Source organism: Chiloscyllium plagiosum, chromosome 15 (genome assembly GCF_004010195.1).
Source record: "Chiloscyllium plagiosum isolate BGI_BamShark_2017 chromosome 15, ASM401019v2, whole genome shotgun sequence".
Taxonomy (NCBI): Eukaryota; Metazoa; Chordata; class Chondrichthyes; order Orectolobiformes; family Hemiscylliidae; genus Chiloscyllium; species Chiloscyllium plagiosum.
In genome coordinates this window covers 64,808,251-64,825,874 of record NC_057724.1, presented here as the reverse complement: position 1 = coordinate 64,825,874, position 17,624 = coordinate 64,808,251, and the positions used below count along the sequence as shown (strand labels likewise).

Below are 17,624 nucleotides of genomic sequence, written 5' to 3'. Positions count from 1 at the left end.
CTGCAGGATGGCCAACCGTTCCCTCTTACCCACTGGGGCTACACATTAATCAGTCTCAGGGGAGCATTCCTGTACATGACGTCGGCGACGAGTAGGCGCCCGCCCACCCCCTCCTTAACCCTCGGAGATGGTGAAGTTGCCTCCTCTCAACAGGATACCCAGGCCTGAGGCGCGGCTATCGTTGCCCCCCCCGACCAAACTGACGGCCCATGGGCCCACAAGCTCGACCATCTCCTGTAGCTGCTGAGGTGCGGTATCCCACACTCCTGCAGAAACAGGACGTCGGCTTTAACCTTGGCCAGGAAGGCCATCGTAGGAACACATCGCGTAGCCGATTTGATGCTACGCGCATTGATACTGGCAATTTTTTACCCCATTTTAACAGTTTACGAGGTTAACAGTGTCTATTTGCTGCTGGTCTTGCCCCTCTGGGGTAGCTGTGTGCATCCCCGTGATGACAGCAAACTGCTGGACCCTCCCAGGGCTGAGGTAGCTGTTTAAGGGGGATACACGTGGCAAATACTTCACACAGCGGGTGGTGGGCGTTTGGAACGCGTAGCCAGCAGAGGTGGTAGAGGCAGGCATGGTAGATTCATTTTAAGATGTGTCTGGATGGATGCATAAGTATGTGGGGAGCAGAGGGATACAGATGCTTAGGAATTGACCGACAGTTTTAGACAGTACATTTGGATCAGCTCAGGCTTGGAGGGCCGAAGGGCCTGTTCCTGGGCTGTAAGTTTTCTTTGTTCCAATTTAATTTCCATGACAGCTAGAGATTGGTTTCGAGAGGTCTCAGTATTGGAACACAGGAATGGAGGAATATGATGACAAGGTGGCATTGATCAGTGAAATGGGATTGACTTAATGGGCATAATAGCCTTTAGCTCTTGACAAAAAAAACCCTAAGAATTTTTATATTTGCATAGCGCCGATTATGTTAAGGTTCAAAGTTTGAAAAATAATTTGCAAAAGTGTACATTTTAGAATCCAGGTGTGCAGTAGATGAGACCGCACTGGTTTTGGTCAGTGATGTTATGATTGAATGGCTAAGATCATTCACCTCTTTTCTACCATCATTCCCCCTCTTGCTCACCTCACCTCATGTATTCTTGTCAGGACCGGGTGATGCATTGAGATTGCTTTGCCCTTTGCTTTTTAGCTTCCTCCTATGGGAGGTGTCAGTTGGTTTAACCATCTGTGCAACAATTGACACCAATTTATGGTCACACAAGGGTCTCCTTTCACTGCGGCTAGAATTTTAATAAGGTTTGGGGTGCTTCCCCTTGCCAAATACCTTTTTATTATCTATCTTCAGTGACATTAATCAGTGGGGACTTGTTGCACTCTGAGCAGTAGCACATAAGCACCAGGTCAGACTTTGGCTACAGATGGGTTGAAAATCCAATTTACCACCTGATGGCCGTACAATCAGCTCAGGGCTTCCTGGCCTTTAGGATGTGTGCTCACCACCAACTTATCAGTTGGAGTTGGGTGACTCTATGTAAAGTTTCAAGCAATTTTCCTTCCTCCCTCACCCCTCTCTTCTCCTGATGGTGAATAAATGGCTTCTGTAATCACTTGCACAGCTTTTCAATTCCAATGGCAATTTTGCCAGTGATTTATTTTTGAGGTGGAGGTGAATTGACTGTTGAGTGGGCCTAATGTGACATCCATTTGTGCAGAGTGACTTTATAAGCAGTAATGAGTTAAATGATGAGTGAATATATATTTGCTGGTTGTGTTAGAGTGAATAATATTGGATTGGAGCCAGGGAACTCCCCATTCTTCAAATAGCACCATGGTAGCTTAATGTCAACAAAAGCTAGTTGAACAGGCTGAATGGGCTTTGGTTTAGTGTCATCTAAAGCATGACACCTTTAGTGGAGTAACCTTATCTCAATATTGACTTTCTTGTATAATGTTCTAGTTGTGCCAAAGATTTTTTTTTTACATTTACTGCTCCACCATCCATCATCTCAACAAATTATCAAGCTGGCGAATGGCCAATGTTCACACACAACTAAACATTTGGCAAGTATCACCTCTTTAAAATTACTTCGCAGTCTGTTGATATAGTAGAGGCAAGGGATAACCAATCAATTTTAAGATGGCATTTGGATAGTTGCTAATTGTCTAACTTCAACCAACCATCTGGTCACTACGTTTGCTGACAATACACAGATTGGTAGGAAAGTGAGTTGTGAAGAGGACACAAGGAGGCTACAAAAGGGAATGAGCAGGTTCAGTGGGTGAGCAAAGATCTGGCAAAAGATTGTGATGTGGGAAATTGTATGATTGATTGTCTATTTGGGCAAGAATAAGAAGCCTATTATTTAATGGTGAAAGATTTGGAGGGTTCTGAGATGCAAAAGGATCTGAGTACTTTCCTGCATGTGAGGTAAAAGGGTTAGTATGGAAGTACAGTAAGGATGATTTATTTATTGTCACATGCATTTTACAGTGAATAATACTGTGAAAGTCTTCAATAGTTGCCACAATCTGGTGCAATTTTGAATAGTTTAAGAATAAAAGGGATAATTGTAAAGGAGTTCTGAGCCAGTTCACCAACAACCCCTGCACGGCCACCACTCCTCTGCCTGTGCCTTACCCACTCTTGAGGCATCACCTCATTGTGGCTGGGCCGTCAGGAAAGCAACTAGGAAAGCTAATAGAATGCTTACATTAATTGCAAATATTGAATTGCAATGAATTGAATACAAAAGTATGAAGGTTATCCTTCAGTTATTAACTATAATAACTTGATTAGGTTAAAGGCATTGCTGAAACCAAATTTGGAGTATTATGTATAATTTTGGTCTCCTTTATTTAAATGTATATACATTGGAAAAGTTCAGAAGGTTTACTGGACCGGAGCTGGAATGTGTGGGTTGCCTTATGAGAAAACGGCTAGGTTTGTATCTGTTGGAGTTTGGAAGAGTAATCAGTGACTTAACTGAATCATGAACTCCTGAGGGCTCTTGACAGAATGATGTGGAGAGGATGTTACCTCTCATGGGACAGCCACGGCTTAAAGTTCATGGCTCAGATGAGAATTTATTTTCTTGAAGGATTGTGATGCTTTGGAATTTTCTTCAAAAGGCGATATAAGTAACTCTTTGAATATTTTTAAAGAAGCTGTAGATAGATTCTTGAAAGCAAAGGTGAAAAGTTATCAGAGCAAGTTGGGAGTGTTATGAAGATGTGGATCTACCTTTTAAGAGAGTTAAAAGCCGCAGAACTACTGAACACAGCACTAAGTGTTCTCAAAAAGTAACAATGTAAGATTGGGTTGAACAATTGATTAGTTCATTGCTTGGACACACAAACAAATTTGAATTCAGCCAATCAGTTTAAATTATACCTGAAACGTAACAAATTCTAATCAAATTTGAATTGAGTATATTGACAATCTTAAAAGCCAATGACACAAGCCAATGCTCTGGAGTATAAGACCAGGGGATAAAATTGAACAGTTGACAGGAGAACTGCCAAACCGAGCATGTAGACTGCTTGAAAAAAGTATCTCTTAAAAGTACCTTTTCGATCATTAACGCAGAAATTCCTAACAAGGAGAAAAGAAGACACTGGAAGATCCAAAGACAAGAACCTACAGCTGCCTGGTTTTGAGATAAGAAGTGTTGTTTTGTAAATTTTAATTGGGGGTTTTATCAGGCTAGTTGTATAGAAGGGAACGTAACAGATATGTTAGAGGAATAAATTATAAATAGTGGTTAGTTATTGTCTGTTACACTTTAAGAAATTTGTTAATTTTTGCTTTAAATAGTTCTTGGCCACTCGATGTTTACAGATTACTGCACGGGATACATCTTTTCTGTGTTTCTGGTTTAAAATTAAGCAGGAGGGTTTACCCTGTGTCATAACAGGAGTGTGCACTAATTAGTTCAGCTGTGATTTTAATGGTGGAGCAGGTTGGAAGGGCTGAAGGGCCTATTGCTCCTAATCCATATGTTTATGAAGTTGGAAGAATCACTGAGGTTTTATGGAGAAGAAGGAGACCATTTGGCCCATCATGTCTGTGCCTGGTCTTTGAGGAAAGATGTTTTTCCAACTTGCTTTAACCCCAGTGCTGGATTTAGTTGAGAGGGAATTGGAGAAGTTTTTCTTGTTACCCATCCAGTTTTCATTCACTTGGTCTTTCTGCCGTTCCAAGCAGCTACTGAAATATACTTTGCTTTGTTTATACCCAGTCCAGCTTCACTGGTTTCCAAAATAGATAGTTGCAGGCAACCTTTCATGTCCAATCATGTCGCTATTATACAAGTGTAAGTTCAAGCAAAATAAGAGTTTCTGGAAGAGTATCTGTGGAATAGGATTTGTACCAGTGTAACATTTCCAGTTATGACACCAGTGCCCCTGTGTTTCCGTCAGCTGGAATGGTTTGGTGATATGCAGCCGTTACCAGCTCAGTCATAGAATTATAGAATGATAACACCATAAAAGGAGGCCACTCAGCCTGTTGTATCCTTGCTGTCTCTCGAGCTATATTCTACACTGTAGCCCTCTATGCTCCTTTTGCTTATATTATTCCACATATGCTGAAGTGACTTAACTTTTTCCCAATTATTGTTTCTAAATTATTTTCATTTCTATGGTTAAATTGACTGTAATTGCTGGACTTCGAAATTAGAGATTTCTTGAACCCTTGTCTTAGTTCAGAAAGCTGCCAATGTATGATGTTGCATGATATGGTGTATTGGAGTATTTTCCAAACTATTGAAGTCCTTTTTTTCTGTTACAGATTACTCTTCAGCTGTGGTGAAGTTTTCACAGAGCCTGAATGTATTTCAGTTTGAATTCATTGGAGATACATTGACTGACGATGAAATCAACATTGGTAAGGAACTGAAATGACATACTTCTTGCAGCTGTGGAATATAATGGTGGGGAAGGCGAAAAAGTCCATTTTAAATAATGATCCAGCTGTTCAGTTATTCTTTTCTGGTCAGTAAAATGCTTTTGGCTGGAAGATTGCAGGGATGCAGCTGGACAGACACAGTTGTTGAGTCCAGTTAACATGACTGCAAGGTAGCTGCTAAAAGGGCTCATTATCTCTGGTCACTTGAATCCTCTGACTCCTTTCTTCAGCTAATATTTAGTTACTTATGTTTAGGTCAAAAGAAAATGCAATTCATTTGAAGTAGAACAGCACAGCTGGCAAAGGTGATGTCTCTTTGCCAACCAAGTAATCGTATCATTGCAGAGAATAGTTTAAGAGGATGAACTGTCTGAATTTACTTGACTGGTGGTTTCTTCTGGCAGTCATCGAATCAGAGCAATTATTTGCTTTTGTTTTAAAATCATGTTGCCAGTGAAAAAATGAGAGCGATCTTGGAGGCTTCACCTGTGTTTATTCACCAGATTTTTTTTTTTCCTCAGAGAGCCCATGTATATGTTAAATTTAGAATCACAGAGTCATAGAAACAGGCCCTTTGACCCACCATGTCTATATTGACCAACAAACAGCAAATAACACTGATCCAATTTATGCACATGGCCCATAACCTGCTATGCCCTGGCATTTTAAGTACTTCTCAAGGTGTGTGCCTCCACTACCCTCACAGGTAGCACACTCCTATATATCTACCACCCTATTAAGGAAAAATAGATTCTCAGATGCTTTCTAAACAACTTGCTCCTCACCTTTAAACCTATGTCCTCCTGTCTTAGACACATCTGTGACAGGGAAGAGATTCTCGTGATCTGTTCCACCTTTCCTCATAACTGAAACTTCATCCCAGGCAACATCCTTGTGAATCTCCCCTGCACCCTGTCCAGTGCAACCACGTCCTTCCAATTAGTGGTGACCAGAATTGCACACAGTATTCCAACTGTGGCCCTAACTAATGTTTTATAAAGTTCTAACAAGACTTCCTTGTAACTATACTCTCTATGCTCAGCTAATGAAGGCAAGCATCTTGTATGTCTGCTTCACCATGTGAGTTACAAAGAATGAACTGAATTACATTGCACTTTTATTTTCAGTAATTTGCATTAGCAAGTGACCTGGATGTCCCCTGTATACAACAGGTATCCTTTATCTGTATGACAAGAAACTGAAAAGATCTAAAAATCGAAGGTCTTATCAAAATTTGACCAGAATGGAACTGAGGATATGCTGAGTTTGGACCTTTGGGATGAGAGAAAAGACTTCTCTTAGCCAAGATGGACCTAAAAGTGAAGTTTTTTTTTCTAAAGACTCCCATTCAGCATGTCTATATGTCCATTTGGGCTCTTTGGAAACAAAACTTTGCTTTTAGGTCTGTTTGTTTTGGCTGTGAGATGATTTGGTTTAGAAAAAAACTGAGGGTAAAGGTAAATGTATCCAAAAACAGAAAATATCCTTCATTCAAAAAAAAAAGCTGATTCTTGATATAGGACCAACTGCGAGAAAGTACGTAAGGCATCGAACAGTGGGTGTTCCCCATATAACTCTTCCTCTCAGTAGAAAGCTAGCTGGTCATCTCAGTAACTCAAGTCATAAGAATTAGGAGGAGGAATAGGCAATTCAGCCCCTTATGTTTGCCCCAATCGTTTGATACGATCATGACTGATCATATCTCAGCTTCAGCCCCATTTTCCTGCTCACTCTCTCCATAACCCTTCAACCCATTACTAACTAAAAATCTGTCCCAGCATCCACCATACTCTAGGGTAATGTGTTCTAATGTGTTCCAGAGATTCATGATTCCTCGAGAGGAGTAATTTCTCCTCATCTGTTTTAAATCTGCCACCCCTTATTCTAAAACTGTGATATCCCATTCTAGACTGCCCCTCATGATGAAACATCCTCTCTACATCTACTTTGTCAAACCCCTTTAACAACTTGTGTACCTCAATTAAATCTCCTCTTACTCTTCTAGATTCTAAAGAGTATAGGCTTGAAGTGCTCAATTGCTTTTCATAAAACAAGCCCTGCATCTCTGGAATTAATCAAGTGAACTTCCTCTGAACTGCCTCCAATGCAATGACATCCCTCAATAAGGGGGCCACAAATGTCCACAATACTCTAGGTTCCATCTCATTAATGCCTTGTACAGTTGCAGCTACACTTCCCTACTTTCATACACTATTTCTTTATCAATAAATCCCAAAATTCAATTTGCCTTCCTTATGCTGTACTACAAATTAGTTTTCTGCGATTTGTGCATGAGGACACCTGAGATCGCTCTGCACTGAAGCACTCTGAACTTTCTCTATATTTAGATAATAAATTGCCTTTCTATTCCTCCAACCGAAATGGACCATTGCCTAAAATATCTCTCTCAGTATTGACTCTCTTATTGCTAATTTAAGTGTGGGTAAGGAACTGAAGCTAGGAACCTTTATTTATAGAAACAAAAATTGATGGAGCACCATGTTAAAGGTGTTTTTATTAAAAATACAGGTTACTGTTGGTTGTGATGGATTAAATTATAATGGATGTGGACAGGTTGCAAGGCATGGCCAAATGATCATTTAAGTCTGATGAATCACAGAACAGTTTTGTTAAGAACAGGTTCTTAATGATTAACATAAAATTAAACTTCTGGACTTTCAAAACAAAACCCAAGTGAATGCAGTGTTTCTTGATCATGGGAACATATGTAAACATGACTTAAATAATATGGGTTATGCCTACGTTTGGGTGCACTGTTCAAAGTTTTTTGTTTGGAAACTGAATAAGGGATAAATACCTTTTATTGTAGAAAACCAGTGTAATATATGCAGGTTTAGTCTATATGGGTTTTGGCAAATGTCATTTGAAGACTGCAGGCGTACTGCACTGTATAATATTCAAGTGCTGTAGTTATTGATGAGTAAAGTTAAGTTTAGTGGAACAAAGCTGAAAACCAAGCTCAAGTTGGTGGCTTTAACCAACATGCCAACTGTGCAAAGAAAGAAAATGTCTATAATTTAAGAAACGTTAAAGCATATTTTACATAGCTTTGGGTTTTCAGAATAACGTTTGCTCTTTTCAGGATGTAATTTTTAAAAAAGAGATTTCCATTTGTGTTTTAAAATTAATCAACTATCCACAAATGTGAAATTTTTCCAAACACACTGTCCAAGTAGATTTTGATGGTGCATCTTATTATAGTACCATGTGGTTTGCAAACAGTTGGACGCTGAGTGAATTCCAGTATGTTGTGCAAAACATAACTGCTCTGAAATAGCATATAATTAAAACGTGATATTGAGAAATTGGACAAAATTATGAAAAGTGGATTTCAATATAGACAAATAAAACAAGAGTCTGGCCAAATTTCACAACTGTTGGAAGTCCTAAAACACATTACTGCCACTACAGCACTTTTAAATTCTAATTGCAGTTGTCATATAGGAAGTACTGCAGCTATTTTGCGTGCAATGAGATTGCACAAACAGCAATGTGATAATGACTAGATTGAGGGAAGGAAAGAAAGTAGGAAGGCTGGCAGAATTGATTTAAGGAAAACATTACAATTCTGGAGAGAGGTGATATCCCAAGGGAGGTCAAGGACAAAATCTGTTTGACTCTAATTGGGGAACAGTAGTGTTTAAATATATTACTTGATGTATTCAATAACCAACTAGTGGGAAAGATTTTCAAGAAACTTAGTGGTGAAATAATTCTAATAATTCCAATTTAAACTGGGACAGTAATAGTACAAGGGGGCAGGGAAGGGTAAGCACTTGTGTTCAGGATGGCATTCAGTATCAGTTTGTTTCCAGTGCAATGTTAAAGGAGGGATCTTGATTCATCCTGTTGTGGGCAATGGATTGGTTCCAGCAGATAGTGTAGGAAGGAAACGTTTGGGGGATGGTGATCATTATATTGTCAGATATAGGATGCCTATAGAAAAGGGCAAAAATAACCAGTCCTAGTTGGAACAAAGGTAAGCAAAGTTGCCATAGTCCCAGAGGAGCATAGGGCTGCTCTCTCATTAGAGAGACAACTGGTAATAGTTTAACCCGAGAGTCACCATGCTTCAGATGAGGGTTCAGGTTGAGAAGGAGACTCCTCTATGATAACTTCAATTATTGAGGGGAATGAACGTGTACTGTTGGTGTCACTCTGCATCTCAACCCATCCATCTAACTAACTAAGTTAACCAACTCCTATGAGTAGGAATAACTAACTGGGAGAAAGCCAACTTCAATAGGCTAAGCATGGATTCCGATATATTGGAAGGCAGAACTGAACACTGGCTGCCTTTTAAAGAGGAGTTTGTTTTTATGTTTGGGTACAATCAAGGTACATACTGGAGGAAAGATGCAGTGCATCCATTGAGCTGAATTGTGCATTTGTTGTCACTAGTTTGTCTTTGCTGCTTCACAATCCTGGCACTGAACACCTGAGTACTTACACTATATGGAGCGGGCTTGAGGGGGCAAATAGTCTATAACTGTTCCTATTTTGTACATGGAATGTGGTGCTTCAGGAAGTCCTCTGCCACCTTATGTCACACCAGCTGCATAACAGTCTAATGTGGTTAGAAAACAAGAACCGAAAGAACTGTAGATTCTGTAAATCAGAGTAGGGGGTCACTCAACCCGAAATGTTAACTCTGATTTCTCTCCATGTCTGCTGCCAGACCTGCTGAGCTTTTCCAGCAATTTCTGCTTTTGTGTCAAATATGGTCAGTAATGGTCAGATCCAAAGGCTATATTAAGAGAACCCATGCTAAGTTCTTGGGTGAAATAAACTTGCAGGGCTGCGAGGTTAGAATAGAAGAACGAGGCTGACTTTATCATTCCGCAATGAGCAGTGTGGACTCAATGGGCCAACTAGCCACCTGTATTGGGATGAATCTACATCCCAATCTTCAGGAGTTGCTGTCATGACTATTGACACTGGCCTATGTTTAACAAAACATATGGAATTAAGTAAAAAAATCCAAGACCTTACTATTGATATTTTAATCAAGTGAAAACACTTTGTTTGATGAGAAGGCAGTTATTGATTTTTTTTGGTAAATATTTTTATTGAGAAAAAGATTAAAGTTTTTACAAAATCACTACATAACAGTATGATAACTACTACTCTACTCAACAAACCACTGAGGGGAGAGAGAAAAACTACACAAACTACCATTCAATAAATAACGAAAAAAACCGAACCTAAACAAAGTTGAGCCAAAGTAAATTAAATTACGTTAAGTTAGCGCATTCAGCTACCCACCACCAGGGGCACCAGTAGGCATACCCATATTTGTTCGGAATTCATCCCCCTCCCCAGGGACCCTTGGACCGCCAGACATAACCCCCATGACTACACAAAGGCCCTAACCAATATAGCCAACAAGTTTGCGACTATATAATTCAGAAAGGGCCACCACGTTCTATAAAATAGTTCAGATTTCTGGTGCACCATACTTGAGGAAGTCCAGGGGGAAGTGCTCCATAACTAATCTACACCACCCCGAGAGTCCCGGGGAATTCTCAGACACCCAGCTCATTAGAATGTTCTTCCTCACATAGAATAAAAGAGTATTAACAGAATAAAACTTGTGGCCAGAAAATAATCAATTATGCAACGCAAAGCTTGTCCAGTGGCTCCATTCCACTTGTGTCAGCCTCTTTCTAGTTGAATTTCACTGCACTGCTCTATTTTGACAGATCCGGCCATCCATTAGATACGTAATTGTAGAAGGAATAGATTTAGCAGTGATTTTTATCAAAGCTCATGAAGGAAATTTCCAGAGGGGATGTTTCCTGCTCCTTCCTCAAATATTCAATTTAAATTCTAGAATTTTCATGTGATGAACTATGGCAGGCTATCCTCCAGTGCAAAACCTGCCTGTGATTACAGAATGCTCTAATATCCACACTGGTTCCTATTTGTTCTCTAATCAATATTATTTGTTCTTGTATTTCACTTGTATCCCTGTAATCTTCACTTGACAGTAAATCTGTTCTAGCCCTCAGTCTTGGGTGGTTCCAGTTGATTTGTGTTTTTCCTCCCTGTCTGAGTTGTTTTAAACAAAGTGGTTTTTTTTACATAATCAGCTGAGACCTTGGGCATTCTGTCTTTTGCTTATGATATTCCTGCAAGCAATACATTTTGTAGCAGCTGGCCACTGCTGTTTCCTAACATTGAGCCCAATCATGAGATAGTGGAGCTGATTAAAACAATGTGCATCAGCACTTTGAGAAAATAGTTTTGCATCCTCCTTGAGATTGCTTTGTTTCCAAACGCGATTATGAATGAAGTTTGAACACATGTTAACCAATAGCAAGGTCACATCATAATTGTCATCTGTTGTCACCTCCTCCACCAGCTTGAAGTACCTTCAGATAGCAAGTGTGGCCATGAAACAATCAGGGTCATGCATTTTGTTAAATCTGTAATTTTGATTCTCTGCTTCGTGCGGGGATGGGATTCTGTCCTGCTGGTTGGCAGACCAGTGGGAAATGCAGGGTGCCATCTCCAGGAAGGCCTATCCGTGTTAAAACTTCCTCAGGTGACCACCTGAAGATCAAGAGGTCAGAAATTCTAAAGCACTGCTGACCATTTGGATATTTTCTGCTCACTTGCATCACCAGGGAGGCTCTGGCTGCTGTGGGTACAAAAGCTACAGAAGACCTAGGATTAAATAGTGACCTGAGCCAGAGTAAATTATTGCAGTGGGGACGGGAAGAAAAGGTTATCAGCAGAAAGATGGAGGGGATGGCTCTCACAGGGTCATTCCCCTTCTTAACACTTGGTCCATTGATCAGACACTGAATGGTGGGCACCCCCAGCCAACAGAGGACCAATGACAGCCCTCATATGCACCTCCCCATTGACACAGGCTTGTCTACAGCTGAATTAATAATTGGACTCTGAAGAGTTGAATTGGAGATTGAAATCCTTGAAAGGAGGTGAGGTTGAGATGGACTTCGGTAAGGCAGAGGAGGTGGTGGTCAGTAGAGTTGCAAGGGTAGATATGTGGATTATAAACACCTAGCCCTGGACTGTGCTGGTTCTCGAGTGTTATACTGGGTAAAGCCACTGCTCCTTGTGTGCTGAATCTCTGTGTGCACATGAAGATTTATAATAGTTTCTTGATGCTGTGTTTGGATTCTTGCACAACGAAATTGAACGATTGGCCTTTGAAAACCTGAGCTAGAATCTGGCTGAGTTTCTGGTCTTTTTTCACCTCTGCAGTAAGTGTGCCTCCTTCCTTTCTGTCATAGGAGAATATTCAGCATATTTCAAATTAGAAAGCAAGGCTGTATGTAAGAGATTGTGTGTGGTGCTAGAAAAGCACAGCTGGTCAGGCAGCATCCAAGGAGCAGGAGAACTGATGTTTCAGGCATAAACCCTTCATCAAGAAAAGGCTTGTGGGCCAAGGGGGCTGAGAGAGAAATGGGTGGGGCTGGGGGGGAAGGTAGCTGGGAATGCGATAGTTAGATGATGGTGATACGTCGGAGAGGAGGGTGGAGTGGATAGGTGGGAAGGAAGATGGACAGGTAGGACCGTTCAAGAGGTCATTGCCAAGTTGGAAGGTTGGGAATGGGATAAGGTCGGGGGAGGGAAACTGGTGAAATTCACGTTGATCCTGTGTGCCTGAAACATCGATTGTCCTGCTCCTCTAACGCTGCCTGACCACGCTCTTCATATCTCCAGCATCTGCAGTCCTCACTTTCTCCTGTTTGTGAGAGTTTGCCACAGAGCTCACTCAGTACTATTATCAACAATGCTGAGCAGATGTTTCTGCTGTGCAGAGACAGAAAGTGCTTTCTCCAGCCGTTCATGAGAGTTTTTGCATGTGGAAACTTTCTCCTCATACCAATTTCCCTTGTGCATGTGTCAGAGACATGACTAAATCTCTCTGCACTTTTCTGGTGTGTGTTTGTGTTCCTTTGAGCCTGAGCAAGGGTCCTTCTCCAATGGCTAAATATGATAACATATGATTTTAAAACCATGCACTGTACTATGCCCCCTATCTAAAGACATTCAATTGGTGAATACCTGATAAAGTCAGGGACCTGAACGGGGTGTTTTTTTTTTTGAGCTTTTGTGCTTCCTCATCCTAAAATCTGCTGATGTGAAGCAGCTTTCTTCAGAAACAATCATGTCCAGCTGGTCTTTTGAAATATGAGACTCTATCCATGACTGAGAATGAGGAAATGCTATTTGCTTTCCTATCCATATTCTAAGTGGTTTTTGTTTGTTTTGGCACATTTGGAAAAGTAGCAATGTTCCTCAAAAGTTTAAAAAAAAACTGGAAGAACTGCTGATGCTGTAAATCAGAAACAAAAACCGATTGCTGGAAAATCTCAGCATGTCTGGCAGCATCTGTGGAGAGAAAACAGAGTTAACGTACTATTCTGGAATGGCTTCCGTTCTGAGGACGGGTCACTGGACTCGAAACGTTAACTCTGATTTCTCCCCACAGATGCTGTCATTTCTGCTGAGATTTTTTCCAACAAGCTCCTGTTTCTGTTCCTCGAAGGTTGAGTTGCTGAATTCCCGGAACAGTGGAGTTAGAGGAAGCAGTCCATTTTAAAAAAAAAAAGTCTTCCTCTGACCACTGCCTCCCTTGACCCTCCTTTCCACTTCCTTACCTTAACCCTGCTTCTTGCTGCCTTGCCCCCTCCCAAGAAACTGCAGAAGCATTAGGTTGTGGGAGGGAGGCAGACAGTGAGCTAGGTGGAACTTGGAAGAGTCAGTGGAAGATCTACAAAAAAAAAGATGTTTTCTTTTTGTCTGTTCAGTCCAAGACAACATTTTTGAATGTTAACATTGCAAGACAGAAACTTACTTTGCTCTGATATTTCATTTCAATGTGATGGCTGTTTAGCATAATACGTAGGGATGAATCAGTTAGACTAGGGATAGCTGTACTGCATTTTCATTCTGATACACACAGAGGGTTGACTCTTATGGTTAATGTTTCCATCCATAACGGTCACAATTTCAAAATTGTCAGCAAGAGAACTAGAACAACCTCTACACTCAGTTGTTGTGCTGCGTGAGGGAGTGTTGGAGGTGGATTCCATGGGAGGTTTCAAAAGAGCTGGATATTTATTTGAAGTTAGAGGGCTATGGAGATAGGGCTGGAGCTAGCTGGGCAGTTCTTTTGTGAGCTGGTATGGACACAATGGGTTGAATGGCCTCCTTCTGTTCTGTAAAATTGTCTGGTTCTATCTCTTTCAGCTGAATCTTTCAAGGAATTTGCAGGGTTGCTGCAGGAAGTAGAAGATGAGAGGGTGATGATGGTAAGTACTTGATTTTGAGCTTTATCTGCAAAAGTGTGACATTTGGAAGGTTATTTATATTGACTGGGAAACAATCGATTTGTAGGTAGCGTATGTGCTTCAGAGATAACCACATATGTTGCAATGATTGTTTAAACTCTCAATCAGAGCATTCTTGTCTGTACATTCTGAAACTTGTTGGGTGTTGGTGCCCTTTGGCACATTGAGGTCAGTTAAATCAATTTCTGTTGCTGAGTAAGTTTTCTTTCAGTTGATTTGCAGTAATTTATAATCCTTGGTTTTCTCCACAGGCAGAGTAAACTGAAGGAAACAACTTGCCCTACTTGTGCGATTAAATAGAAGGGCGCTTAAAAAAAAATTGTGTTGCAGTAGAATGAGTCAGAATTTGGTGCAGTGTAGGGACCCTTGCAGCACCTGCTGGCTATCGGACGTCTCTACATTCTTTCCTTTCAAAAGTCATATATCCATAAATAATACTTTTGAAAGAAACAGGAAGGAATGAATAACTTGACAGAAAACTGAGCAATAAAATCCCATCACGACATTTACTGTTCTTCACTAACTGGCAAAAATCCTAATATGTAGTTAACTCCTTTGTATTTACTGAAGTCAGAGTATCGGTGTGACACAGGGAGGGGGGAGTAATGGAAGATGAAGCAGCTGTTGAGTTGAGAGTGTGTATGGGGTTAGTTGTTGAGCTATGACTAATCATCTTCACAACCATTCTGAAGACTGGGTTAAAAATCTCAACACCACGTTTATAGTTCAACAGGTTTAATTGGAAGCACTAGCTTTCGGAGCACTGCTCCTTCATCAGGTGGTTGCAGCGTTCTGAAAGTTAGTGCTTCCAATATAACCTGGTGTGGTGTGATTTTTAACTTTGTACACCCCAGTCCAACCTCAACATCTCCAAATGAAGACTCTGCACCCTTACTGAGCACGTGTAATTTAAAACCTTTAAATTAAAAATCTGTTTTAATTATTCCCAGACTAATTCTCTGATGACAAGTGGAATATGCTGAAACCCTTGCTTTTTTGAAATCTCTGTGAATTTGGGGAAGTTGTAGTTCACTGTTGCTTTCTGCAATGCCTCCGTTAATCTGACAACTTGCCAAGCAGTCAATACTACTTTCTCATAGAGTGAATCATTGTGATTGTTTGTTTTAAATTTGATTTGCTTGTAGTCATCCTGATGAGCACAAGGCTTTTAATACTGTGCTCCACAATAGACTTTTGAAGAAAGTTGCAGGTCCTTATATAATCAAGGACAGTGGTGATATGGATACAAGGTTAGCTGAGTGATAGGAAACAGTAATGGTCACTAGTCGATTGGTTAGAGGGGCTTGGACATACACACCAATAAGTTCAAGAACAGCTTCTTCCCTGCTGTTATTAAATTGCTGAATGGGCCTCTCTAACTTCAAATAATGCTGATCTTGCTAATGTTGATCCTGCTTTGCAGCTCTGACCTTATACGCCTTGCTCTGCCTTAGCACTCTATGATCTATTTGTTCTTGTTTGCTATGATCTGCCTGTGCTGTTCGCAAAACAAAACCTTTTCACTGTACCCAGCAATGTGTGACTACAATTAAATAAAATCAAAACAGCTATTTTCTGGGCTGGAGGAAAATTTGTGGTGGAGTTCCCCATGGACACTGGCATTTCCTGATATATGATAATGATCTGGCTCTTGGTCTCTGGGGGACTATTTTCAAGTTTGCAGATGACACTGAACTTGAATAGATTGTACATAGTGAGGAGGATAGTACGGAACTCCAAAAGGACATTTTAGTGGAGTGGATGATAGGTGGCAGATGAGGTTCAATGTAGAAAAGTGAGTTGATGGACTCTGGAGCTGAGCAGGACTTTGGTTAGGACACAGAGTATTGTGTGCAGTTCTGGTCAACTCCACCATAGGGAGGATATGATTGTACTGGAGGGGGTGCAGAGGGGACTCACCAGGATATTGCTTGGGATGGAGCTTTTCAGCTGTGAAGAGAGACTGGGTAAGCTCAAGGTTTTTGTTATTCACTCGTGGAATGTGGGCGATGCTGGCTGACCAACATTAATTGCCTGTCCAAGGTTGCCCTGGAGAAGGTGGTGGTAAGACGACTTCTTGAACCTTATTGGTTTTTTTTAAAGAGTGGAGAAATTCGAAGTGGGTGGTGGATATGATTTGAGGGGTGTGGACAGGATGGATATTAAGCAGTTGTTCCCCTTGGTTGAAGGGTCAATGACAGGGAGACAAATTTTAAGGCAGAAAGCAGGAAGTTTAGAGGGATCTCGAGGAAAACATTTTCACCTGGAGGGTGATCGGGGTCTGGAATGCACTGCCTGAGTGTAGTTGAGGGAGAGATACCTCAACTTTTTAACTAATATGTGGATGAGCCCTTAAAGTATCATATCCATTTAAGGCTATGGGCCTGATGCTGGAAAGTGGGACAAGTGTAGGAAGTAAACTTTGGCAGCATATACTCCATAGACTGACAGTCCGCTATTGTATACTTCTAAGACGTTAGAGGTAACAAGTAGATTAACCGTTTCTGTTGTTTATACAATCTAGTACTGGGGAGTGGTCTTAAAGTAGAATCAGACTTTTCAGGAATTGTTCAAGAAACACTTAATCACGCAGAAGTTCAGAATTCTGTTACATTCATGGCATTTGATGCCAGATCATCTATATTAATTTTAAATCTGAGGTTGCTACATGTTTGCTTAACAAAGGTTTAAGGGGATGTGGAGAAAAAGTAAATGTAAAGAATTAGTTTGTGGATTAACTCTCGTCCTATTGAGTTTCGCAACAAGTTTTGGGTGCTGAATGGTGGCTTCCTGCTTCAAAAAACCTTGTGTTCCATCTGATTGTGGTTTCTCTGTCACATGGGAAATTGTGCTGGTTTCAGGAAGGAGATGGGAGATGTTTTGGTCTTTCTGCTCAGTCAGATCCAGATGAAGGCAAGTTCCCACTATTTGGAAATAAATCAGCTGCATGCCCCATTCTACAATTTCATTTTGGGATTCGAGATGCAAAACTTTGCAATCGAAGATTCTGGAAATGGCAGAGCCATTTTTTAAAAAAAATATCTAACCTAATTCTTTTTCCAGAGTGGTATACCTAGTGTGTTCCTTTCAATATCTGTAAGATATGTAATTTTTGACAACCGTGGTGTTAACCTCATTAAATGTGATTTATTATGCTAAATCATTCCTGGATGCAACGAGTCTCTGGTCAGTAAAAACAAATCACTACATAAACTTGCTATCGGATATTGTAATCTCTGCACCTCTCATTCCCCTGGACTCTGCTCCCAAGGGGATAGAGGCATTTGGACACTTGTTAGGCTTAGTACGGTCCAGGGCTACTAAAGGAGTGCAGTTAAGAAGTATTGTCAGCATCTATAATACTGTGAAGCTGCAAACTGTTTCTATAATTGTTTCTA

The 17,624-nt window shown here is 40.7% G+C and overlaps 1 protein-coding gene across 5 annotated transcripts in view; it reads left to right on the top strand.

The window, feature by feature from the left end:
• ophn1 (oligophrenin 1) overlaps window positions 1-17,624 on the top strand; it is a 202,129-nt gene that overhangs the window by 60,405 nt on the left and 124,100 nt on the right. For all 5 annotated transcript variants that reach the window (XR_006313821.1, XR_006313820.1, XM_043705052.1 and 2 more), the window contains exons 2-3: window positions 4,760-4,855; window positions 14,126-14,187. Coding sequence is in view for 3 of the 5 variants with exons in the window: in XM_043705052.1 (XP_043560987.1) it covers window positions 4,760-4,855; window positions 14,126-14,187 (158 nt within the window). In the remaining 2 variants the exon portion in view is untranslated. The remainder of the gene's footprint in view (window positions 1-4,759; window positions 4,856-14,125; window positions 14,188-17,624) is intronic.